We start from the raw sequence: 27,233 nt of genomic DNA, 5'->3' as shown, positions 1-27,233 counted from the left end.
AACAACAATTGAGCCGCAAATATCCTTGTCAGAGTTTTTCAATTTGGCATAATGAAAGCCGTCTCATACAAGGAAGGGAAAAACAAAGCCCGGCAGGAAGATCAGCTGATCCGGGCGGTGTGAATGATTTCATGTTCTTACCTAAACTGGTACAGTGATCTCCATCTGTGAGATATCTCAGATTTAGAACTACGCCTCCGTGGCTTTTTCTAGACCTGTTTCTTCACAAACCGTTGCTGTTAGGTGGCTAAAATTACACTTACATGTCCCAGTTATTATAATACTTTGTGTCCTGTAGTTAACAGCTTGTCTGCCTTATGTGGAATCTTCAAAATCCACATTCAGACATGAGTATCTGATCTGGTAACCATCGTGTACTGTTATTATTAACACATTGGATCTGGCTAGTTAGTTAACATATCCACTACAGTCTGTGCCGCTTTAAAGGCAGAGTATGCAGCATTTTCCTTAAAAAAAAAAAAAAACAATGGACAAACAACCCCTATCAATAATTACTTACAGCCAACTAAAAATAGTGGTGTCTATATCTGCAGGGACCCTGCCCTCAGTCTGTATTTTCTCATTTTGTCATATTTTAATTTAATCTTAATCACAGGGCTGTGATAGTATTGATATTTTCTTGCCGTGGTAACAAAACAACATATTCCCACAGGATGGCAGTGTACTGCAACTGCCTTAATAATTATGTTTTATTGGACTTTACTGAGGCATACTGTCACACGTGTAGTGTAGCTCATTTAAGGAAGAGGGCGGAAATACAGAAAAAATATGGTACAAGTTTCAGTGAGTCGGTTAATAAATGCTGCAGCTTCTCAAGAAAGAGAAAGGGGTAAAAAATGAAGATAGAAAAGAAGTCCGTTATTTCCCTACTGCAGGAAAAGAGACAGGCTTAGACCCAACCTAAGCTGAGCAGGAAGGGCTAACGTTAAGCTAATGCTAACTTTAAGCTAATATAGCTTTGGCTGCGGTGTGATCGTATACTTTTCAGTAGCTTTGTAATTCAGCTATAAATCCATAATGATAAATGCAACGCTGAATGTCTTCTGTGATTATTTATCAATTTTTCCATGTTGAAAACAGGTGTTGTTAGCATGTTGTTAGCTCCTGACTAGCAATCCTAATCCAGTGTTGGTATGGGCGTGTTTATTTGTGCTTTAGAAGGTAATCGCTGTAAAATAATCAGATTTGTTTTTTCTCTTATTCAGTACTTTGTTCTTGCTGTTGGCGCTCGCTCTCTTAATTCACTCCCTAGGTCTCTCGCCCTCTAGCACGCTCAGTGAGTGGACAGGAAGGGCTAACTTTAAAGATGCAGATACAAACAATGCTGCATATTTTACCTTTAACTTGCAGGTTGCTTCATCATTTCCCTTTTACCATTTTATGGCTTGTGGGCTTTTGTCTCACATTTTACTGTTTATATTTGTACGGTCTTATTATCAGCTTGTCACTCATTTGTTGAGTCTTTTAACTTGCAAAAAACAGCATATTTTTCCGGTTGGTTCAGGTAACTCATTAAAAATGCCACAACTGTCTTGTAGCGGAGCTCTAACTCAAGAAAACTATAGTCAGTTTACTTTAGTTCATCAAACCATTCACCTTCGGTTTTTAGTGTAACATCCACAAAACTAATATCCTTTCTAACCTGGTTACATTATAATTAGCTCTCATTTGAGCACAGCCCATTTTCACACAGACCTCCAAGATAGCAGGATGTGGTTGCAGAAGACAGACAGACAGAAAGACAGACGGATACCTGTTCCTGGAAACCATCCGTGCTCTTCTGGCCTTTAGTCTGCAACAGGCAGCGAGCGCTCTGAGGCCGTGGGTTGGTGTGGGTCATGACGACCTGGTTGCTATGGACCATGCCCTGGTTGCCATGGTACTGCGGGTTGGTGGCGGGGAGGGAGGGCTGGTGGGAGGAGTGGGAGGAGTGGGGGTTGTACTGGGGCTGGTTCCCAGACGGGGACAGGGCCATGGGCAGGCCGGAGCTGGGGTAAGCCTGTCCAGAACTCGGATGGCCTGGACAAAACAGAGAAACTGGTAGCATCTAACACTGTGAAATAAAACGTCTTTGTATTTCAAAGTTTCAACCCCAAAATAAACCTTTATAGGCTACAAATGAACCATTTTTGACTTTATTTTACCTTGAGGCATGTTGCCTTGGTACTGCCCCGGCCCCCCAGAGGGAACCACCGACAAGGGCATCCCTGGTTGGTATTGACCGCCTTTGTTCATCATCCCGTCGTAGCCCTGCTGCCCGACCACACGATGAGGCGTCGTGGACGAGGAGGAGGAAGAGGAGGTGACAATCATGTGCGTGTTGTGTGACTGGTGGGAAGGGTTGTGGGGGTGGCCACTCTGTGGACAGAGGAGGGGCAGCTAGGAATTTACCCTTCTTCCAAATTTCAAGATTCATATTTATGGAAACATCTACAGACTAGTTTCATACATCAGTTGCAAAACAAGGCTCTATGACGCTTGATGCTGTGAAGTGTAGCTAAATAGGACACTATCTTAAAATTAAGAAAGAATACATATAAACCTCAGTTTTATGGTGTGTCTCTTCGGTCTTTCACTCATTTTTTTATCCTCTATTAGGCTCATTAGGCTAACTAACTTTTTAGTTAGCTACCACACAATGTAACACTTTGTTATTTTTTCGCTAGCCTGCAAACATAATTTTTTTTTAAATAACTTTTTAGCTAGTTAGCAAACAATGTAACAGAACAGGTGAGAGTTAATTGTTCTCCCCCCTCCTTCATAATTGCTATTTCCCAACAGCAACTAAATTACTTAATTAATCTTTTTTAGCTTGGTAAAGCAAGCATATCCATATAGAACAGATTAAACTCTTAAATTTGGTTTAAATCTCAAAATTTGTGATTTACACAATTTAAAACTTGTTTGGCTGAAATCTGATTGGACCTAATCTTAGATTAAATGAATCTTTGTTGGTAAAACAGATACAAAACGGGTCACTGTTAAGACAACCGTGCGCACCTTTTTCATGAGATTGTCAGGTGGGACGTCCCTCCTGCCAAGTGAGTAGGGAGCCCACTGGTTGCTCCCTGTCACCCCCTCCTGGTCGTTATCCAGCATGGCAGCCTGCTGAGAGGGGGTCTGAGGGAGAGACAGAGACAGAGAAACACAGCGTGAACGTTACTGAAAATGAACATTTTACTTTAGTAATCAATTAATGTATCAACCTTTGCCTGCATGAGTTTCAGACACGTTTATCTGAATGTTAGGTGAGATTCTGTTATTTTAAGTATGCATACTCTGTGACTAAGAGTTCCTCCTCTTGTTGAAGTAAAGTAATATGTTGTGCACTGTTACCACCAGTCAGCATGGTCTGATGGCCGATGATGCTGATTAATACTGACAGACTCCATTTCCAGTCCAAACAACCCATCAACTGTCATCAGATTCAGATACAAATGGCGCTAAATCCAGATTGGTGCATAGCATTGGCACATAGCATCACATGACCCACAGCGCGGAAGCCGAGAACAGCCATGCTCGGAATTTTTTTTTTTAATATCATTATCTTGAGATCACAAATTAATTATTTCATCATCTGGAGATAACAAACCTCTTTTTTGGCATGATAATGGCTTAATTTATCTCGTTGTTTCGAGAAATCTGTCTTCTCTCGACGTAATGAGATACTCAGCAGGATCACTGAAGTGCACCGGCCTGTGAAGTTGCAGCCGGGCTCGTATTCTCCTTAAATGACGAGGACTGATCTGAATTGTTATTTCTAATAGAGAGACACACAGTGCAATTTATGCCTGTGTTAGACCTTGATTTAAGTGCTGCCTGATGGCTTGATCAATAATGTGTACTCCTTGAGCATTTTATATTTGTCAATATTACTTATAAGATATTACTAGTTTCCCACTAGGACTGGTGCAATGTGTAAAACACGGGTGTCCTTACTGGGCCCCTGCAGAATTGAGAGGTACAACCCACATGCTGTTACCAGTCTAATATGAATCAATTCTTATCAAAATAAATGGTTAGTTCAAGGCCAAAAAGCGACATCTGTGCCTGATTCATCACATAATGTAAGATAGTATACAACTGCTGCACTGGCATGGCACACCTGATCTCTAAAAAACATCATAAGACAAAACAGTCTTGTTTTCTCATGAAAACATGTTGAATATCTTGTTATCTTAAGATAGCAAAATAATTAACTTGTGATCTTGAGATAATTGCATGAAAAAATCATTTCAAGAACGGCCCTTCTCACTTTCCATACTATAGTAAGAAGTTATTTGAAAAGAAGTTTTACAAGTAACTACTATTACTAGTAATGTATCAAGTAGCAGGTAATAAAAAGTTTTATAGTTAATACTAACATGTTAGCTGACCCCATGGTAAGCCCTAAAATGGTTGAATGTATCGTAGACATGCAATGCCCACCAGCTCCATGTGTCAGACAACAAAGATCTGCCTGTAGATAGATATAATCTGGTGTCGTATTTTCGGATGGCGAAGAAAAATGCCTGAAAAATGTTTGTTGAGCTGCATCAATCTCTTGTTTTAGTAAACTTGAAATTGTCTTATCTCTGGGTCCAAACTGCTGAAATACAAATCCATCACCAGAATTTGTTCGCTGGCTGCTACACTTGACGTTTTAAGTAACTTTTAATTCATGTTGAGAAAGATTCATGGGACTTTAACAGCAACGCTGATGGTAGACAAGGTAGATATAATAATCACAGTTAAACAGTTCATGGTTGCTGTAGTTGGGTGAAGAGGCAGCTATTCTCTATAATTACCTATGTGTGCAGTAATAACAGCAGTACCAGGGGTTCATTGTTCTCAGAGGGATACTCACAGCGTTAGCAGACGGAGGAGGAGGTAGTGGCAGCCAGCGGCCAGCAGGGGGCTCATGCTTAGTGTTATTGTAAAGGTTAAAGTTCAAAGTGCTGCTGCGCCCCTGGCCGTGACCCCCGCCCTGACAGAGCATGCCCAGCGTGAGCGTGTTGTGCTTTAGGACACCACTCTGATTGGAGAAGACAACATCACACGACATGGGTGAATGTGGGGGGGGGGAGGAGGGGGAGGGGGGCGGAGCCTACACAGCGGGCTGCAGCGTTTCGACAACACACTGTGAGCTCCACAAACAAGTAAACAAACAACAGTAACACTGATAAAACAACAACAACAACAGTGCAGAGTTGCTGAAAGCACAGAGAAATGTTAGCTAGTGAACGTCAATACACACAGAGAACATTGTGTCATACAAGCAACAACTGGTGGATCAGTTCATTCCAACATTAGTGTGCAAGTTTTCAAATTAACATGTGTGGACCTTTAAACAAACGATATGCCCAATCCCTAAATGAAAAACTGACAACTTCTACATTTGGACAGTCAGTCTGTTTCAATGTTTCATCTTAGCACCATCCCACAGCTCTGTCCAAAGGTCAACGCCAACGTCTGTTGTCTTTGTTTTGACAAGGCACATATGTGTTGCACGTGCATGTGACAGGCTAGGGGTGTCATGTGATGCATCACTAGACGTGAGCCCCAGACATCCTCCCAACACTAGTGTCCTGTCTGTTAAGGCACCATCTGATGAAAGGATCAGTTTCACCTTTTGGAAAATATGTTTAGCAACTTTCTTGCTGAAAGTTAGATGAGAATATGAAGCTCGCTGCGAAATCAAGACAGGAAACAGTTCTGTCTGCTGGTAAAATAATCTGCCTTCCGGCGCTTTTAGAGCTCCCTAATTAATATGTCATATATCATTTAATCTGTGCAAAAACCTAAAGGTGAAATCGACAAGTTGTGCTTTTACATTGGCTTATTTTCTTACTTTACGAGGCAGCTGGATTCGTGTGATCACAAGACTAAATTTGGAGACTGAATCCATCTCGCCAGGCTTGAAGTTAATGTGCTTGTGACTAAAAAAAACGTGTTTTGGATCAATTATTGTCCTGTGGGGAATTACTGGCAGCTATGGGCGTGGTTCAGGTGTCATGACAGCGAAAAACAACAATGGCAAGTGAGAGTGAGAGGAGGCGGGGCTATGTGGTATTGATACTGCTCTTGGTGGGAACTGTGCCCGCTCTTTTCCAAACAGTTTCCAAGGATGCCTTCCCAGATGGGTCTGTATGACAAACCATCTGGCTCATCAGGTTATTTCTTCTTTGGGCACGTGACGTTCCTGGAATCTTGTTGCTATTGCGAGGTTTCCCAGCAACCAGCACAGACCCCAGAAGTAACTGGGCCTGACCAAGAAATCATTACAGCACATAAGTACTGATAAAACCACAAACTGTTGTTTTACAGTAAGAGAGTAACCTTTAAAACGTGCAGGCAGGTGGTTTTTGATTTTTTTTTTTTCTTTTACTTTGGACTGAGCCAGGCTAGCTGTTTTTTCACGCTTCCAGTCTGAGTTAAGCCATGTCTGAACATACAGACATGAGAGTGGTTTCAAGCTTCTCATCTAACTTCTTCAGCAAGAAAGTGCGTAAGAGTAGTTCCAACACAGCTTAAGCTAACCCCAACCCTTTACAGATACAACTGTTTCCTTAATTGATACACTGATACACTATAATAACAGCACAGTGCTTCATCCTACTTAGCAAGTTGGCCGTAATCTCTGATGAGATTTTTTATGATCAATTACAATAAATATAGTACAGATTCCTCCTTTAAAAAGGAACATTAAACTAGAATTTTCCTGGGTGACTTTTCACTCAGTTTTGTTGAATTGTATCTCAGGACATGTGATTTGTTCAGCACATATCCAGTAGTGAGTGTGCAGTAGGTCAGGCTGACAGAGCGACAGTGTGGATGGGACACACATGCAGCCGGACACATAATCTGGTCAACCTTACAACACAGACTTACACAGATACAGACAGGGAGGGCCTCCGAACGCTGTGTGTGTTAGCGAGTGTGTGTGTGTGTGCGTGTCTCCATCTTCAGTGTTTCTGCACTGCGCTGACGTACCCTGTCCAGTCGTTTGGCCTCTATGTGCCTAAGCAGCTGTTGCCTCCAGTCGGCAGGCATCCTGGAGGTGATGTCTTCAGGTTTCTGTGGTACGACAGGTCTTACTTTGATGGTGTCATCAGATGGTTTCTCAGGGCAGGTTGCCAGAGTGTAGTCAGGGGGCATCTTCTCAAGCAGGGCGGCCATGGTGGGACGAGCTGACACTGGACGTGCCTGAGAACGGGTCCAGAGGGTTAATATTTTATAAAAGACAGTAAGAAATTAAGTTGGGCTCGATGGCAGGACAATTACTTTAGTTTGGACCAACATATCGGGCTCACGGACAGACCGTCCAGCTGATATCACCATCCTTAGAGCTAGGCTGCTAGCATAACTAATAGCAACTGTTTTTAGTTTCGGTAGCATGACACACAGCAAGTTTAAAGGTGTAGTTTGGATTATTTTAAGTGGGGTTATAAGAGAGTTATCAACAGTTAGTGTATATTGTCAACCACTGGGCCACTGGTGACAGGGCAGCTTGAGCCACCTTGTGGGCCGCAGAGAAAGTGGCGCTACCAAACGATCGAGACAAACATAACACATCATCAGGAAAGATAAACACATATTGTCACTCTTAGCAAGTTAATGTTCCCTCAGATGCAGTGACACAAAATGAATTTATGTAGGAGACAAACCTGCTTCACAGTGAAATATCACCCTGAGTACATTAAATTTGGTTTCATAACGGCATCATTATTTGTTCTCGTTTATTTGGGAGGGTGGTCCTTGGAGAACATTCTACAGGATCTACAGGAAATGGCTGGTGACACGCCCCAGAGAGCGATATGTGGCTTATATAACCTATCCTGATGGAAAAGACTGTCTGACAGAAAGGAAAAGCTGTAAAATATATTCTATAAATAGCGTACACAGCAGTGCACTGTTAGCTTAGCTTGTTAGTTCTCCAAACTGGGGCAACGACCACTGTCTACTGTTGGCAATACACTGACGATGTATAAGTACCTCATAAAACCCCGCTTCTCTTTAAGTATCCTGTGGTGTTGCAAGGCTAAAACGAGCACAAAGCCTGCAGTCGAAACTAAACCAGACTACTGTGGGGAAGATACAGCTATAGCTTAAAGGTGAAACTCTTTACAGAGCAGGTGCCGAATTTTCTTCACTTTAGGACTTGCTCTTTGGCTAAAGATAGGAAGTGTAAGACCGCAGTCATAAGCGCTCAATATAAGTTTCCCAGTATCGTTCTTGTGCTCTGCTCCTTCATGCTGAAAAGTGCCAGATGAGGTGCTCTGCACATCTGATCAGTATGCTCCTGGACACCACTCTGTGGCTATTTTTGGAAAGTCTGACTTGGGGCAAACCCGGCACATGCTGAAGGGATTATTTATGGACTTAGGAATGCCTTGGGATCTGGGGATATGGCTGAGGTAAAGGACACCTGTGCTACTTTGCTTAGTCTGCCGCTACAGTGAGCTCGACTGAGGTAATTGGTGGAAAATGGACAAATTAAAATGCTTCCACTCAATCATACGCATACATTATTCTGTAATGCAAAGTCATCATACCTCCATGACAAAGTGGGCTTCAGAAATTACTCAAACAAGCGCTCAGAGTATTTTTTTTACTTTTAGCCAAGTAAAGGTTGGGTGAGGAGGAGGGAAAGATGGTGGTCACGTTAAAGAAAGGATACAAACACCTAGTCTCCAGAGTCAAAGTCAAATGTTTTGTGGCTCAATTCATTCCCCTTGGATGTGGCTTTCTGTTGAGTTATAAAGACATTACTTCTTGCCTTTTTCAGTTTAAACAAAGGATATTGGAAATCTTGGAGCTGTTTAAATAAATGACCAATACTGCTACTTTTGTACAAAGTGTGTGCAAACCATGAATACAATTTTGCTATTTTCCTGTCCCTTTCATTGATTTGTTTCCTCTTTTGTAATCTCTCTCTATGTTTTCTTCTGTCTTTGTTGGTCTGGTATTGACTTTTTCCCCAGTATTATTGGTCTGTATATGGAAAATCTAGATTATTATTGTGATTAATGTGCACTGTTCTTCTTACCTGGCTAATAGCTTCATGAAACAAAAGAAATACATGACAACAAATTGACCTTTCCAGATTCATATCTCTCTCAGAGCTTCACTGATATCAACTACTGTGCAGCTTTTCGGATTAAAAAGAGCAAGTTTATATGTATATTTTGTTTATTTAAAAGGATCTCAGTGATCTATTAACAATTATATAATGTTCTATATCAAATGTGTGTGTCCAGTGGTCTACTTTTGCAAGATTGTCTCACTACTGGTGTTTGAGGCTGTAAATATTTCATTTAATTAATACTCTAGGGCTGCAACAACAATTAATTTTACTTAATCTGTTTATTTTCTTGATTTCGATCAGTTGTTCGGTCTATAAAACGTCCGAAAAGTTGTGAAAAATGTTTATCACTGTTTCACAAATGTCTTGTTTTGCCCGCAACCCAAATATCCAGTTTACTTAGAAAGAGGAGAAATGAAACACAAAAACATTCACATTTAAGAAGTTGGAATCAGAGAATTATGTACGTTTCAGCTTTAGGATTTGCTGTCATTTTCTGCTTTATGTTATAAACTGAATTAAGTTGAAAATTGATTGAAAATCTTTGTGTTGGTCAGACAAAACACCATTTAAAAATGTCACCTTGGGCTCGGTAAAATATCCGATTTTTTGTTATTTTCTGATCGATTAATTGAGAAACTAATTGTCAGATGAATCAATTGTGAAAATAATTATTAATTCTAGCCGTAACTGTTTTAATTGTAACATGACTCACACTTTAATAGCGGATTTTATGGGACTGCGAGTTCAAACAAGTTTGCAGGAGCAGCTTCAGTGTCGGACAGACAGTTTACCTGAGATGCTCCGTAGGTCTCAGTACTGTAGCTCCTGGCAGACAGGGGGCGGCGCTGAGTCAAGCTCTTGGTCGGATAACCAATCATTGGCTTCTTCTGTTCCTGGTAGGTGGGATAGTCGTCATCATAGCGACCGTTTCTCTTGTTGTGCATCTGGCTCTGGCTGTCGGCCATGTTGGAGATAGCAGAGTGCTCCATGGGGGTGGAGTAGACGAGAGCCCGACTATAAAGAGGGGGGTCCGCCTGAGGAGAGGGGAGTTTCACCAGACCACAGAATTTTAAAAAAACACCGTCAGTGTTGCCACATGTTATTCAAACAGTTCATACAGTGACATAACAGAGGGTGAATATAAAAATTAGTGTCCATGACTGTTAATATTGTTTTTACAGATATAAACATCATAAATGAAGCACACGTCATTGAATCAGCTGCAGACAGTAGATCTCTTACCTGTTGTCTGTACTGAGATTCCTGCAGCGCCTCCTGCTGGGCTTCATGGACTCTGCGGAACAAAGCGAGCTCCGTAGAGCTCACCAATGAATCTGCTCTCCTCAAAAACCCTGGTCTGGACCGCTGCGTCGGGATTGGCTGCTGCTGCTGGCTGGGCGGGCCGTCCTGGTTGATTGGTGACTGGGGGAAAGAAAACATCTCCAGCGGTGGATACGCACGATACCGAGGGCTCACCAGCTCCTTGGGTAATGTCTTCCCTGGTTGATTGATGTACTCCAAGGCCTTCGATGAGTGGTTGACATAATCTGGCGTGTTGGGGAAGGGGGGAGGGACCCGACGGTCCATGGTCACCTGATTGGTTAGAATGGTTACCAGTAAGTCCATGAAAAGAATTCAGGCATTGTTGCTGTCATTAAAAAAAAACTGTTCAACACAAACTTTGCTGCAGTCAGGCACAGCTGGGCTCCGGACTTTAAACATTCAACCAGAGAGGGCAGCAGAGTCCTGCTTTTCAGTCAAGTCAGACATGAAAGCTTTTCAAAGAATCTGACCCACTAAATGCTGCATGCAATTTGTGATGAGTTTTCTTTTAGCTGAGTGAATGATTTGTTACCTAAAAGTAGATATATTATTATTCAGATCTCTATAGGTGTATACTAAAAGTGCTGTCAAGGGCTGAATGCAATGGTAAGATCTCACTGAAGCTGCATGTCCCTGGATGAAGAGGAGTAAGTAAGTATACTAAAAGTGCCCTGTGGAGTGTTCTTGTTAAAAACAATTGTTTAGTTGTTTGGTTGCAATTTTTCTGTATTGGTTCACTCTCACCACTCTAAAAATAAAGGGCTTATTGAGTAGCTGGAGAAGTTAGTTGAGCAATCATAAGCTACAAAGCCGGATTTTTCCTTCAGGAGTTTGTAGAGACCAAAAACGGAGCAAAAAGAGAGTGAAAATTGGACTTAAATTTGCCAGGTGTCTAGACAAATAAAACAATGTTGCTTCATAACATTGTTTTGCATTGCTTAAAATCACTTTAAAAGGTAAAGTTGGGTTAACAACCTATTTCTGTTGCCCTCAAGTGGCCAAAAAGCTGCTAACCTGGGGGTTGTAGTTGTGATCAAAGTGGTACGCCTTCTGTGGGATGGCAGGTTTTTGGTTCTGTCCCGGCTGGTTCTGGTTCTGGCCGCCTCCATGTCCCGGGAAGCCGAGCTCATCGTCCAACATGGGGGCAGACTGTGACCGTGACATGCTGGTCTGCTCCATCGAGCCGGGCAACTCAGGACGATCCAAACTAGTCTGCTGTTCAATGGACGAACTGTAGCTGTCCATGGGAATACTGCAGGGAGACCAGCAGGAGAAATCAGCTTTAACTTACCGACTGAAATAACATGCTGGCTCTCCTACTGTGCAGAAAAATCACAACAAACCTACCTGTAAACCTTGTAGGAGCCGATATCAATCTCATCGATACTCTGTGACTTCTTAAACTTGGATCTCGTCTCCCTCATCATGGGGGACAGACGGTCTGAGCTTTTACTCATCACCACGGTCACCTTGTTGCCTCCGCTGACACTTAGCTGATCCTTCCTGTTCTGCTCCCCCTGATTGTTGTGGTACGTCCAGCTGCCCGGCAGAGGCCCTGCACCTTGCTCCATCCTGGAGCAAAAAAAAAAAAAAAAAACAAGGCCAGGAAGTGTTATACCAACATGAGTCGAACAATGAGCTGAACTAGAGCAGCGCTGGAGTTAATAGAAGCAGAAGACAAAGATGTGGAAGAGGTGAAACCGTGTCATTATGGCCTAATAAGTTGTCATTTCGTTTCTACTCTATTATTCATTCTATTTAAACAGCTGACAGAATGTGGGAGGCTGATCAGAGGTCTGGAACCAGGTCAGTGTTAAGGAATAATGAGGTCAGAAATGAAGAAGGGGGTCCAACAGCTTCATAAGAACAGATTCTTACACACACACTATGCTAGCATGAATTTCATTTGAATCTGACTCTAGATTATCTATAACATCAGCTCCTTCCCTGTTTCCAGTACATAGATAGGCTAAGTGCTGGGCTTATCCACATTAAAATTTTTTATTTACCTATATTTTTTGGTCCCATCTGAATTGTTCCACAGGTTACACTTAAGGTGTCTGTCAATTTAAAAGATAATTTTACGTGGCAAGAAAGTCACCATTCATAAAACCTTTAAGAATAAGACTGAAAACACAAAATTAGAAAGACTACAGTCTTACTCCTTTAAAAAGTGATACTTTACTTATTATTTGGTATCAAAAGAAATAAGTTACATTAGTAGTTGAACTACTGATCCAGTCAACTGTTAACACTCAGAAAGCTTTCGTTGTTTCTGTCCAGATGTCAGCTGTGGTGGAAACTGTGTCAACCTCTGAGTGTGACCTTCAAATTAGACTCCATTACCACATTTTCTGTCACGGAGAACTCAAAATAACGTCACCTGTGGAAGTATGCCTCTCTCCCTCATCCTCCATCCTTCATTTAGGTTTCTGGCTAATAGCTGATGTGACCTGCCTTGACCTCCTGCGCATGCACATGCTGCAAGAGTATATTACTGACAGGCTTTGCCTCTCTATATGTTGCTTTTAGAGGAAAAGGAGAACATTGACTGGGGTACCAGATTTGTTTAACTGTTATTGGAGCACAGAGCAAGAAAAGGGCAGTGCTTAGGAAGATTAATTTTGTAAAACAGGGGACATTGTTAAATATTTTTTGTTATTTTTGATTGACAACAAGCATAAATGTTTAATTATCTGTTGGTTGACTTTCTGGTTAATAAATTGATTGCTTCAGCATTATTTGAGATGGATAATTAGCCAAAGCTGGAAAAGTTTCAAAACACCAAATAAAGTGCTTACAGCGTGCTGGTTCTCAGTCATTTGCTATATCACACCATGAATATGATGGATAGGCTGCACCTCCAACCAGAGAAAGGGTACAAATGCTGCTGTAACTGTTGGTTGAAATGAAAACCTGCAGACCCTGGGGGTCATGAAGCCTTCCATATAAACACACACACATTTCACATCTAACTAAAGAGCGGTTGGTGCGATCTTAAGTTACCTTGAGTCTATGTCCTTGCGGTCAGGGTTGGGGCTGGAGGTGGGTGTCATGTCCAATTTGGAGGGAAAAGCAGTTCGGTCCTCCAGTGGGCTGGGGGTTCTGGTCCAGTTCTGCCAAGGATTCTGGGTCGGAGGTCCGGAGGATTGCGGGTCATTGTCCGGAGTGGAGCGTTGGTTGCTGTGGAAGGGAAGCGTCTGAGTGTCCAGCTCCAGAGGTACTCCTACGATCCGCTCTTGCCTGAGGAGGGGGCGGCGCCCGTGCGTCGACTGGCTGCGGGGTTTGGAGCCCAGCGGTGGGTTTCCCTGACTCCCGGTGGAGGACGGAGCGTCCAGAGGAGACTCCTCGGCATCAAAACCCGTGTTGTCGTAGTGAGGGGCCTCAGACCAATCGAACGGCTCGCTCAGTGGACGTCGATCCCCGCGCTGCTGCAGGGTTCCTGATGGAGGGGTTTCTCTTTGAGATAGCAGGGGCTTGGAGTCAATGGGCTTGGGGAACGACTGAGCCAATCTGCAAATATACAAAATATTAAAGACTAATTATGCTGTGGCAAATAATAAAGTGAGCTGAATTATACTGGAGTTCCATGCTACATTATGATGTGCTGTATATTTAATCAGAGCCAGTGGGCAGTGGGAACTTTCCTTCTCTCTCATGTCTCTCTGAAAGATCAATTTGGCCAACAACCATGTTTGTTGTAATTAATGTTTCCGAGAGCAGCCTTGAACAGAAAATATTAATGCCTTCAACCTCCCTCGCTGCCACTCTCAGTTTAAAAATACCACGCTTCACAAGTACACAGACAAAGGGACAAGTATACAGACTGTGATCCGTACATCACCCCCGGGACATGTGAAATGACAACTTTAATGTCAAAAAAATACCAAAGCGAGATTTCAACCCACAGGGCCTCCTTAGAACGAGGAGACGCATGAGAAGAGTGAGGACAAAGAAATGAGTTTTTAACGTTAATATAAATGTAGTATTCAAGTCAAAGAGCAACGTGGAAAAGGTTACTGTTCTTTAAAAAAACGTGTTCAGACCCTGTGGTGAGAAAACTGAATAAATAAACCAGTATCCAACTTATGTTACGAGCTTCTTAAATTTTTAGGCCAACTTTCACGTATTTGACAGACACAACCATTCCAGGCTGTAAACTAGTAGAAAACACACTAATAGAGAATTTTTGGCAACGATATTAAAATGTGTAATTTACCTGCCAGGAAGGAAGCAAATATTTTATTTTGAATAGATACAATAACCTGCAGAGGCAAATTGCACTAAGCCAATAAATCACACAATCATTTGCATATTGAAGGTGTTTTGTTTTGATGAATACTTTGGCTGATAAATAACAAGAAAATGTCAAAGATATATTTGAGGTAGTTTAAAATAAGGCTGGGCCTCGGCAATATGTTGTTATTATCTTAGATTTTGGATATCATTATATTGTGATACAGCATGAGTTCTCTCTGTCTAAAACACACTGCTCTCACTATTAATCATCTAGCAGACATTATTGATTATTGCTTTTCAAAAATCTAATTTTGTTGAAGGACCAGTGTGTCAGATTTAGTGACATCTGCCGACACGTGCGTCACTCTCATCTTCCGAGCGTGAAGGAGATCCTTATGGTGGCCATGAAATTAAAAAACTGCGAAAAGCATTACCTAGCGACAGTGTTTGGTTTGTCCACTCTGTAGAAACTACTGTAGAAACACGGCGGTGCAACATGATGTGGAAGAGGAACCACATCCTCCGCTGATTTAACCGACTCACAAAAACGCAGCGGTTCCTATTTTCAGGTGATTAAACACTAATGAAAACATACCAAACATATTCTGCTAATAAATCCCTGTAAATGTTACACTGGACCTTCAGTATTTGGTCAAAGCACCAATAGTCAGGATCAGATTACTTTCAAATGTACGCAGTAACTGAGTACAATTTACACCTCAATTTTTGTAACCAGTGACGTAATCCATTGGATGAATAATGTAATCTGAATACTTTTGGATTACTTCATATACATATAAAGCTGGATTAAACCACAACAGTGTGATTTTCACATACAGTCTTTTTTCTTTTTAAACATCTCAAAACATTTGCAAACATTTGCAAATAAAATACATTTTTGCAGTGTGTGTGTGTGTGTGTGTAATCAAGTAATTCTTGACAAATGTAATCTATGATTATTACATGTAATCTGTTACAGTCATCCCTACAAAATTGTCACAATATCAATAAATGTTAATATAAGGTATTTGGTACAAAAATATAGCAGCCCTGGTTTAATAACAGTTTTGTCAGACTAAACTTTTCTCAGTGCATATTGGTCACAGTGGAAAAACAAATAAACAAATAAACAAATTTAAAGGATTCCTATCAAAAAAGTACGCCTTTGTCATGTGTTGATGTTAAAAAAAATTGTTTCAAATATCATTACTAGCTTCAGGCTCCAATCGTTGTGACTATATTGAAAATGTCACAAATACGGCAGGCAGTTTCAGCTGACACATTTGTTGTTGTTGTTTATAACTGCGACATTTTTGATTACGACTCTGGAAACACTTTTAGATATTAGTTTTCAAAGCTATTTTTCATCCCAAATATGTCAGACTTCATAAGTGCACTGCAGTCAGAGTAACAGCCTCAGTAGAAGGATCAAGCCTCTTTGTTTGCGTCTTTTTACGTGTAGCGCTGGAGTCCAGACCGGACGGTTCTGGAGCGAAGGAGAAGCGAGCTGAGGGAGGGAAAAGACAGAGAAACCTGAACGGAAGTCTGCAGCATCCTAATGAGTCTCCCTGACCTTGACTGAGCGAGCAGAGAGATGAGAAAGACAGAGAGAGACAGAGGGATGAGAGGACGGACGGATGGATGATAGATGGAGGAGATTGAAGGCGGGGGTTACGATTGAAAGAGAAGAGGAGATGATGGATGGTCTGAGGGAGGGACGATGATGAAATTGAACATGAAGCGGGCAGGTGTTTGTGTGTGTGTGTTTGTGTGGGCGTGTACCTGTTGGTCCAGTGTGTTTGAGGGGCCTGGTCCTTGCTGGGGGCCGGCAGGGCGGGAGTGTGTTGGTGTGCGTGAGAGAGTGTGTGCGAGTGTGTGTTGGCGGGCGGGTTGGAGGAGCCGGAGGAGCCCTGCGAGGGGGAGTAGTCGGAGTAGGTGGCCGAGGAGCCGCTGTGGTTCAGACAGTGGAGCTTATCCACCTCCTCATCTGTAGACTCTGGACGGAGACGGACACAGACAGACAAGAGAGAGACAGACAGCTCTGTTCAGTGAAAATGTCACGTCTTCTTCTTCTTCTCTCTGATAGCCCTCTTTACAAGTGCTCAAGTGTCTTTGTCATGTCTGGAAAGCAGATTCTGTATTCGATAATATCTCATGTCTTCTTAATCGTATCGGCAAAGATATAAGAATATGTTCAGGTGACTTAAAGGGGTGATTCACCCCAAATTAAAAATATATTTTGTCTGGCCTGTAGTGCTATTTATTTAACTAGATAGTTTTGGTGTAAGTTGGTGAGTTTTGGAGATTTCATCGGTGGAGACGTCTGTCTTCTCTCCAATATGATAGAACTAGATGGCACTCGGCTTGTGGTGCTAAAAGGGCCAAAAAATATTAAAACATTTGACAAACTCAACAGCAAATCCTCATGTAGGAACTATTTTCTTTCTACCTGACTGTATCACTGCACCAAAGGCAGTGTGCATCTACTCACGGACAAGAGGCTCATGCTCGTGACAGTGCAAGATGTAAACACTAAGGGTATCCTCCTCAGCTGAGACGTGACTTCTTGTTGCATTACAAAAATGTATTTGTTTGTGCACCGAGTACCACAAGCTGAGTGTTAAGAGTCGGCCAGAGTTCCTTCATCTTTTCCAACGTCAAAGTTAAGCACTTTTCGACCATTTTCAAGCTATGGCAGAGCCAAGAAATGATCTTCACACTGAAACAGAGTCTATAGTTTTCAAGATTTTCAGATATAGATCCTTATCCAGAATCTACAATCCCAGCTCACTGTTTGGAAACCGAAACTAAACCATGAACCCTTTTTTAAAAAGCTAACAAGAGCTTCAACAACATCAGGAGGTTTCATTGAGGCCTGTAGAATAAACCGTATTCCACATGATGAGAGGTACAAGAATCACATCTCTTTCTGAATCTTATCATCTGTCCCTTAACCCAGATTCCTGTAGTGCTCTCATTATATGTTTGGACAATATTGAGTCCACTGCACTGACGCAAGACATGGCCTGGTTATAAAAGACGGCTTCAACAGTTTCTGAAAGTCTTTATTTAACCGTACTAGTCCCACTGAAATCAGGAACCTCTTATGGAAGGAAACAAACACAACAGTTTCAAAGAGGCACACGGGAGGGGAACATTTTAAAAATGTTGTATTCATTTTAAAAATATCAAACTAACAGGAGTCAAACCTATTAAGATCTTGACAAAACAAACCAAAGAAAGCTTCTTATTAACTTTGACACAAAATCCCTCATTACGAATTTACACTCCCCAGTACAGACAAGTTTGTTTCAGCTTTATTTCACACTGGGTTCCCAAACAAAAGAGCAGATTACATGACTGTACTCTGAATTAGACAGAGTTTGTCATGAAGAAGAGATAATAAACTGTTTTGTTCAGTAGATGGGATTAGGGCACTAGATTATTAAGAACAAAACAAACAGATTTCTGATAGGGCTGTAAAATTAGCTTTGGGCTCATGAATAAAACTTTTGTCTACTGCTAATTATGAAACCGAGGCCTTCTGGGCAAAGTAAATAAAAAGTCTCAAAGCTAAAAGACTTCAAACTGGAATCTAGATTCACTGGAGAGGTTCATGGTATTCCCTCCATCTCTCTGTTATGTGATGAAATTAATCCGCTTACTGTACCACCATGACTAATTAGTGGACACTATTACAACATGCCCCGAAGTGCTTGAGAATAAAGCACATTAAATTACAGTGTGAACTGTATGTGCGCGCACACGTGTCTATATGTACGAGCCTCTTCGTGTCTCCGTGTCGCCGTCAAACAGTACCTTTCTTGTCCTTCCCCAGCAGCACCACCTTTGGTTTGTACATAGGTGGCTCCACCAGGGTGGGCCTCATGTCAGAGATGCGGATGTCGTTGGGAGAGCCGCCCATCGAGTCCTGCGCAAAAGACAAAACCCACAGGTTCACACCAGCACAGGAAGACAGCCTCAGAAAGTGGATAGCGAGCAGGAGCCAGAATCACCCGGTTACATTTTTAATCATCGGGCCATGATGAGAGGCGGCTCGTCCTGTCAGTCTGTGAAACTCATGTTAGTTAAAGCTGATGGAGCACAAAGCTCTCTGAAATGGGAAACTCTAGATTTAATTCGGTTAAATATATAGATGATTTGGCAAGTATTCAGCAGTTGCGCGTGTATCTAAATATCCATATACATCCCTGCCAATTGTGTCACACTATTCAACTGACCTACAGGTGGAAGCAATGCACCAAAAAAACGCAGCAGTGTGCCAGCAAACACAGAGAAGAAGAAAACTAAACATAGATGTAAACTATCCAGGTTTCAAAATATTCAAAATATCACCTTTGCAAATGTTTTCTAAGGAGGGAAATTAATTTAACACATTTGTTGTATCTCAAGGATACACATAATGCATTTTGATGAGTAACACTAAATGTAAACGTAACATTTCATTCATAATGTTTGTTTCTCTGGAACAGACTGGAATATTGGAATATAAACATAGACTTTAACTACTAGGAGTATGCACAGCTGCATGTTAATTGGAATATTAGTGGAATATTAATTTTCATTAGCCACGTAAGCAGCTTTGCTCAGGAGAATATTCTCTTTTTGGAATAGGGGCAAAAACATTCTGTGCATGTGCTTAATTGTTACCAAGATGACTGTAAAAATCACAGGAAAAGAAACTCACTTAAGACACAGAAGAATGGGAATGACACTGAGAAACTGCTTCACAACATGCAACAAAAAGCCCATTAAATTCAAGCGGCCACAACCTCAGAGCTCTCTGTCAGGTCCTCTTTGTCCTTCCTCTTGGGAATGTCGATGCCAGAGTTATGCATTGATCCCTGATCCATTAGCTGAGTCTGAGAGAAGTCCTGCATCTCTCTGTCCGTCACCTGGAAAACATACACCCAAACACGCAAACACACAAAGATAATTTATGGTGTCTGTCTTGCAACTTTATGATCGCACACCTCGATCAAAAGACACCGCGGCGTTTGGCGACAACTATGACTAACGCTCCTGACTGTGCACGCACTTCACTTATCTGTGTAAAATGTATCTGTTATCACTGTACATCAGCTGCTCCCAGGAGCCTGATTTACAAATTGAGCACTTAATATTTACCGTGTGGTGATTCTGAATAGATTTGTGTGTGTGTGTATCTGAGAGAGTGTGTTTTCTACCTCTTTGGGAGGCAGGGGCCACGGCGGTTCATACGGTTCTTTGCTGAGGTGTGTGTGTTCCATGTTGGTTCCTGCCGAGGTGGCAGTGCCTGTGCTCAGCTGGTGCTGGTGCTGGTGCTGGTGCTGGATCGCGTGCCCGGCGTGTACGCTTTTACCCACAAGGCTCTGCACTGACTTGACCATGTTCTTCAGGTCCTCAGGGTAAGGGGTCGGGTAGCGCTTTAGGTTTATCTCCACCTGCAGGTAAAAAAAATGGAAATGGTTTGAGTGAACACATGCAAGTGAAGGACACGAACTGAACAAGTGTTGTAAACCAAAAATCTTTTAATATTTGAAACTAAACAATCTCTGTGACATATTTGTTCGTCTCTGGGCATCAAAATTAGCTCACATTAAAACATCATGATCAAAACATATAATAATAACATATAATATTTCACACAAGTGAAAAAAAAACTGACATACAAGTGACAAAATACATTGATTGCTGTGGGTATAAAAAAATCCACAAACTATTTTTCACAAGTGCATTTAGAGTAAAAAATTTGATGTGATTAGAAATGCTTCAAGAGTCTAGAAATTTTTGGTTTAGATACCTTGAAAGTGCTTGAATTTGACTCCTAAAAAGTTGTGCAAACCCTGTGTTGTGTTGTGTAGGATATGACAAATAAATTCTGTTAAAATGATTCTGTCATTTAGTCTTTTTGTTGTCTGCTCATTTCTCGTCATTGGCTGCTCATCTGAAGATCGTCGCTGACGTTGTGTTACCGACTGTTCAATATCGTTTCAGACACTCCAATAAACCACTGAAATTATAGAGAAATGTAACAGCAAGTCCTGAAGAATATATTGCTTAATGTAAATTCACTTTTTAAAGTTTACTTTGAATCATAACCTCAATGTGCAAATTTCCTACATCTACAGGACAGCAGGGTTAGATGAACAGATAATATAGATAATAAGTCCAGGTTTAGATTCAGGTTACTTTATTTGTACCTGTAGATAGATTTGATTTGCGTTAAAGGGCATCCAGGTTGAGGCATTTACAAATATCACAGACAAAGACAAGCATGATAAAAAATGTCAGTACGTCATCCACCAGCTCCACGTTCTCGCCCTTGCTGCACACGCTCTGGTTGCAAAAACCAAGATGGCGACCGCCATAATGCTTCAAAATGGTAGTCCACAAATCGATGTGTGATGTTACAGTGACTCTGTCCTCTAACTAACAACACATCTGAATTTCTCTCAGGGATAAACAAAAATATACTAGTTGTAGCTCTACAAAGCGATGCTCCTTTGGATTCTTCAAACCTTTGACATTTTCTCAGCGAAGCATATTTTTTCAGTACTTTCGCTCACTGTTTGTGCTGATGATTCAACCTGGAGAATTTCATGCTAGTTCAAGAGTTGGAGGTGCTCCAGCGGCCGGTCAGTTAACACTTACAGACAGACAGACAGACAGACAGACAGACAGACAGAGAGAAAGACAGACAGACGGCCGTAAAGAAAGAGCTAACCTTGACCTTCCCAGAGTTGTCTTCATCTTCTTTTTTGTCCTCAAAGTCAAAGGCCACGGTCATCCTCTGCTGTCTCTGCTCCTCCCACAGAGTAGGATTAAAGCTGTCACTGTCCGACTGGTAATCTGTATACACACACACACACACACACACACACACACATACACACACACACAAACATTAAGGACGGGGTTAAGCTGCTCTATCATGTAGCACCGTAGGTCTGTAGATTGTCAGACGTTATTAAAAAATTCTGTGACTTTTTTTTTACATGTCCTTAAACTATGTTGACATGTTATAAGACACACACACGCATAGACACACACAGTTTGTACCCTCATCATGTCGCGGTTGCTGAGGAAACATGTAGTTGGTCAAAACCTTCTGTTTGGTTTCAGGGTGGGCTTCTGTCTGCAGCGGGATCAGAGCCTTAGACTGCAAACACAGACACAAACACACATTCATATTAGTATTCTTGCACGTTCACTGATCACATTTACTCACTTTTTCCTAAACTAAAACTAATTCTGAAAAAAAAAAAAAAAAAAAGTCTATGCTGCTTGCTGATTGGCTATTAGAATATCTGATTGGCTGCAGGAAGCAGAGTTGGACTTGAAACAAAACCTGTCTGACTGACAGGTGGGAAACAGACAAAATGTTCATGTAAATCACTTGGAAAGAATTTGCAAATTAATTGTGCCAACGATAAAACCGAATGTCAAGGAGGGGGGGCACTGTTTCCCACTTTACACACCTAATACATGACAAATTTTGCCATCTACTTTCAGTGAGTCAAATGAATTGTCAAATGTCTCTTTAATTTGCATTTTCATCTCATAAAAACACTGATTAATATCTATTAAAATGGTAATGTGATGGAGTTATAAATGTTATCGCACAAAGAAAGTTAAAATAAATTAATTCTGTTTTGTTTTTTACTTCTGTTTTGGTCTCTCTCAAAGAAAGCCACTCATGAAACCCTTCTGCCTTGTATAAAATTTGATGACAGTGTTGTTGGCATTTCAATCTTAAATCTGTCAGTTTCCAGTTGTAATACATGAAGTGGCCAAGTGCAAATGACACGGCTATTTTTGGGTTTGAATTGTGTTGCAGAATATGCATACGCCAGTGCTAATTTTAAATGTAAATGTAAGACTGAACTGCCATTTTACAAATTGCATTTGAATTTTAAATTTCCTTTCTTCAATAAGATCCCTGTGTTGTTGTGACTGAGATTTCAATTTCCTTTAACAAACTTTGATTAAACCTAAAACTGAATTTTAGATTTCATATCGTGGAAAAACAGAATAACTGATGACAGAATAATGCCTGAGCAACAACTCTGCATACTTAAAGGGACAGTTCAGATTATTTGTAGTGGGGTTATATGAGGTACTTATCCATAGTTTGTGTATTTTGGCAGTTTGGAAAAAAAGCAAAAATAACAGCAACTAATTAACATAATGTGCATATTTTAACAACATCATTTCAAGAATATTGTCACCACTTTACATTGCTGTCAGACAGCCTTTTCTGACAGGAAACCGCCACTACACAAGCCAAACATCACTCTCTTCCTCGCTCAATCACACTTCTTCTGCAAAAACAACTATTTAGTGCTCCAATCTGTTAATCTGTTAGTTTGCTTATGTTATTGTGAATCAGTGAATCCGAACTAACCCTATAAAAACACTTAAGATACCAATCTAGGCAGGGATAAAAGAGCAACTCCCACATTCTGCAAGGTAAAATGGCTGATTTTTCTAATGGAGTTTGGTTGGTTTGGACAGAGTGATATTTTATTTGTATAACGGCATCTTCCCGTTGGAAAAAGCTGTCTGACGGCAACGTAAAGTGGTGGAAATATTCTACAGAGTACACTTGAACTGATATTGATTTTTCCAGGTGGCAAAAATATGTTTTGCTGCTGACCCTTGCTTAGTCTCCAACACCTGCTTCTCAAACCAGGGGGCGTTCCAACTGCCATCTACTGTAGATAATACACTGACTATCAATAAGTGTGTCATTCAACCCTAATGTAAATAATTAGTTTAGGTTAGACCACTGTATCATACAGTGGTGTCACATTGTTTTAGCCTGTAAATCTGTCTGCATTCTCATTTCAAATGCTGATTTTCAAGGAGCAGAGAGCCGATTTAAAAGCACATAATCATGTAATCATCATGGTCTCTCTGAACAAATAACAGCCCACCTCAAATAAAGGCAGAGAGTCACAAGGAGGGCAACTAAATGACATACATTCACATAAATTACTGCATGCACAGCATCATTTCCATCAGTACAGCAGCAGGGTCATGCCATACTGACACTTAACACTTCCTGCACCTGTTTCATAATAAATGTCTTCCAGGAAAATAAAGCAATAATAACACTTCCTCCAATGTTAGATTTTTAATATGAAACAGAGGTAGAAGGAGTTTGCATCAAGAGTTAACAGCAGTCACAGCAAATTAACACAAACAATGGAAGCAGAGGCTTCTTATAAGAAATATGATAAAATGCACCGATAAAATAGGACGGAAATTTGTTATTTACAATTAGCCTGTCTCAGGTTAGATGCCTGGTTACCTGATCAATGTGTACATACTGTAGGTGTGTGTGTTTGTGCTGCAGGTACAGTCAGCGAGAGAGTGGGCGGACAGATACCTGATTGTCAGAGAGCCAGAGAGCTGCCAGGTCCTTCAGCTTAGTAAAGGTAAACGGTAGATTCTTTAACCTGAGAGAGACACACACACACACGCAGAAGGGAGGGGTGAGAAAGAAAAGAGAGATGTTTCTTCTGCCCACGCACTGTACAGCCTGCAGAGCGCGTAACCATGGCAACACACTCACCCATTCCCATGGCAACTGCAGGCCGTGAGAGCCGCTACAGGAGCGAAACGGCCATTGAGAAAGTGTTGCCTGCTTGTGTCTGAGTGTCAGTGTGTGTGTGTGTGTGTGCACCTATTGTCACTACTGAGTCATAGTTTGGTCATCTGCCTCTGTTAGCGTGTGTGTGTGTGTGTGTTTGTGTGTGTGTGTGTGTGTGTACCTGTTGTCACTAAGGTTCAGGACTCGTAGTTTGGTCATCTGTCCGATCTCATCAGGAAGAAACTCCAGCTTGTTGGACCGCAGTGACATTACTGTCACGTTCTTACAGTTACCGATCTGAAACACACACACACACACACACACACACACACACACACACACACACACACACACACAAAGCATCAGATCACATCACAATTAAGTCTAATACTGAAAAAGATCTGCTGCATGAAGGACGCCTCTGAACGAGCTGCATTACAGTACTGTGAGTGAAGAACATTAGAGCTGCAACTGAAGACTTCCTCGATTAATGGTTTAGTCAAGAAAATATCAGAAAATCACGAGGAATGCTTTTCACTAATTCCCAAAGCTTAATGTGACACCTCTAAATGCTTCTTTTGTCTGACCAATAATAGAAAACAGATTTAATTTGCAGTCATAGAAAGCAAAGAAAACCAGTGAATTTTCACAAGTTTGAGGCTGGAAGCAGTAAATCTATGATGTATTTTTAGAGAAAGTGAATTTGCAAATACTCTACATTTGATGTTACCGATTCAGAGGTTGGAGCTTGCATGTCCCAGTGGAAGCTCTGGTTATTTAGAGGGTTCATGTTTTGGCATGACAGCTGATTAGATCAACCCCAGTCGCTGAATTTAATTCCAACGAGTTACTACTACTGTATTTAATTTCTCTCGTTCATAAGAAACCAAATTTCATGAAAACTGGCTCAAATTAAGTGAGTTAGAGTCAATTTTGTAGTGAAGTCTGCGTCTCTCAATACAGATTGTATTTGTTTACTAGTTAAAACAAAGCGCTTGGTGTTGACAAATCCCACAAGCCACTGAGGTGAAGTTAAGATGGCTGCAAAGATAACAAAAAAGGGGATTTATTTATCTCTCATCTAACCTAACTTTAGTGGATCTTAAGGAATTAATCTGCTGATGCTCCAGTTCAAATGAGACAAAAAACCTTGCTGTGGATGTCAGTTTTTGCACCAAGACAAAGGCCAAAATGTGGCCTGAAACAGACTAAGGAAGCCTTGTTTTTAGCCTAGCAGGTGTTGATGAGGAGTCAGCAGTTGGTATAAAACAGAGCAGACAATAAAATAGGTCTTCAAGGTTCCTCAAAAATTGTGAATCAGAGGGAAGTCCTTGAGCAAACAGTCATAAATTTGCACAACAAATGTTAGGCTGATTTGTGTAGTCCAATATCACAAATCACAATTTGCCTCAGGGGGCGTTATCGTTTGTACACTGTGCAATATCTCCTGTTCTGTATGCTCTTGAAAGAGTAAGGAAAAACTCCCCCAAAAAACTTTTTAAGAGTGAAAAAATGGAAGAAACCTCAGGGAGAACCACAGAGGAGGAATCCCCCTCTGAGAACGGACAGGTGTGCAATAAATGTTGCATGTACAGATCAGAACAGCAAAATCACAAAAACTACAGAACCTGAAAACAGAGTTTGCAATATATAAAATTATAATATATGTGAAGAATGTGAGACGCCAGATTATCTGCAGACAGAACGAATAGTAGCTCAAACTCTCACACACGACCAATCACGTGACCTGGGGGAGATAATACTGTCAAGGCCAGTACTGCAGTTGATGTTCCTTTACCTCCCGGGGCAGCTCTGTGAGGAAGTTCTCGTCTGCAGCGAAGGTCCTCAGGCTGTGCAGGTAGCCGATGGTGGGAGGCAACGACTCCAACTCATTACAACTACAGTCCAACTCCTCCAACAGAGACAGACTGTGTGGAAGGAACAGAGGAAGAGAAGAAGAGATGCAGAGAAAATGACAGAGAAAGAAAGACAGGAAGTTATTCTGCAGGCTGAAAAATCTCTGCTGCAACTTTCATTTATTTGAGACACAGATTGTAAAGGATAAGGGTGGTACTTCTTGTTACTGTCAACAAATTCTATGAAAAGACTGGACTGAGAATAAATTAATCCTACTGTCCAGTGCTGTCTGTATCTAAAGCCCGATACAACTTTTTCTTCTGTGCAAAGAGAGCTATACAGTTGTCCAAAAAGCATTAAAAGCACATCAATTAACATCACATCGCACTGGGTGACATGTTCCTTCATTACAATGAGTAAATACAGTTTATCAAGGGTCTATCCTTCATATGCCAGCCTGCTGCTAAAATACGTGAGCTGAAAATAGTCCCAAACAAATGCAATGTTTCCTCCTGTTTGAGTAACATTTAATAAAAACTACAGAGCCCAGCTGTTTAGGGAAATACTGAGCCTTTTTTAAATAATACAACTTTTTATTGTTCACACAAAGTATTGAGAGGAGGACTAACACAGCGTTGGTTTTGGCCTTTTCATGGGATTTGTTGACAATAAGGAAAATAAAGAAAAACACCAGCCTTATCCTGTAATACGTTAACAGTAATAAGGGAAACTCATTTTTATAGCGACAACTTAGAAGGACAGAGTATTAAGAGAAGGAAGAGATCATCAAATTGAAGAATCATCCAATTGCTTGATCGGCCAATCAATTAATTCTCAACCCACCAATCAATCTCAGTCTGCTGCATTAATTTGGTCGAATTTTCTGATCGCTCATCCTCTCTTTCCCCACTTTTATCCCCTTTGATGTGTGAAATTCTTCAACCTGGATCTCAACTTCTCCACTCAACTCAAGAGTCACAGTAACATCCACGGCAGGCCCTCTACAGGACACCCTGACCCCCCCCCCCCCCCCCCCCTTTTGACTGGCATCACTGGCCTAGCAGCACGCTAACAGCAGGCTAATGCTAATGAGACAACAATTTTACATTAATGTACTGTCACTGTTAA

General features: G+C 41.3%; 1 protein-coding gene across 6 annotated transcripts in view; it reads right to left on the bottom strand.

The window, feature by feature from the left end:
• The window catches only part of lrrc7 (leucine rich repeat containing 7), a 95,697-nt gene that overhangs the window by 9,215 nt on the left and 59,249 nt on the right, over nucleotides 1-27,233 (bottom strand). For all 6 annotated transcript variants that reach the window (XM_084723620.1, XM_084723619.1, XM_084723621.1 and 3 more), the window contains exons 12-30: nucleotides 26,047-26,176; nucleotides 24,430-24,545; nucleotides 24,045-24,114; nucleotides 21,713-21,812; nucleotides 21,378-21,502; nucleotides 19,858-20,094; nucleotides 19,444-19,566; nucleotides 18,470-18,581; nucleotides 16,433-16,646; nucleotides 13,418-13,924; nucleotides 11,759-11,983; nucleotides 11,426-11,663; nucleotides 10,331-10,681; nucleotides 9,880-10,122; nucleotides 6,994-7,206; nucleotides 4,868-5,035; nucleotides 3,022-3,141; nucleotides 2,166-2,379; nucleotides 1,775-2,040 (exon numbers count right to left, since the gene is read on the bottom strand). In XM_084723620.1, coding sequence (XP_084579746.1) covers nucleotides 1,775-2,040; nucleotides 2,166-2,379; nucleotides 3,022-3,141; nucleotides 4,868-5,035; nucleotides 6,994-7,206; nucleotides 9,880-10,122; nucleotides 10,331-10,681; nucleotides 11,426-11,663; nucleotides 11,759-11,983; nucleotides 13,418-13,924; nucleotides 16,433-16,646; nucleotides 18,470-18,581; nucleotides 19,444-19,566; nucleotides 19,858-20,094; nucleotides 21,378-21,502; nucleotides 21,713-21,812; nucleotides 24,045-24,114; nucleotides 24,430-24,545; nucleotides 26,047-26,176 — 3,772 coding nt within the window. The remainder of the gene's footprint in view (nucleotides 1-1,774; nucleotides 2,041-2,165; nucleotides 2,380-3,021; nucleotides 3,142-4,867; nucleotides 5,036-6,993; nucleotides 7,207-9,879; nucleotides 10,123-10,330; nucleotides 10,682-11,425; nucleotides 11,664-11,758; nucleotides 11,984-13,417; nucleotides 13,925-16,432; nucleotides 16,647-18,469; nucleotides 18,582-19,443; nucleotides 19,567-19,857; nucleotides 20,095-21,377; nucleotides 21,503-21,712; nucleotides 21,813-24,044; nucleotides 24,115-24,429; nucleotides 24,546-26,046; nucleotides 26,177-27,233) is intronic.

Source organism: Lutjanus erythropterus, chromosome 7 (assembly GCF_056507025.1).
Source record: "Lutjanus erythropterus isolate fLutEry1 chromosome 7, fLutEry1.hap2, whole genome shotgun sequence".
Lineage (NCBI taxonomy): Eukaryota > Metazoa > Chordata > Actinopteri > Lutjaniformes > Lutjanidae > Lutjanus > Lutjanus erythropterus.
Note: the sequence above shows the minus strand (reverse complement) of the source record. Positions and strands in the feature narration are given on the sequence as shown.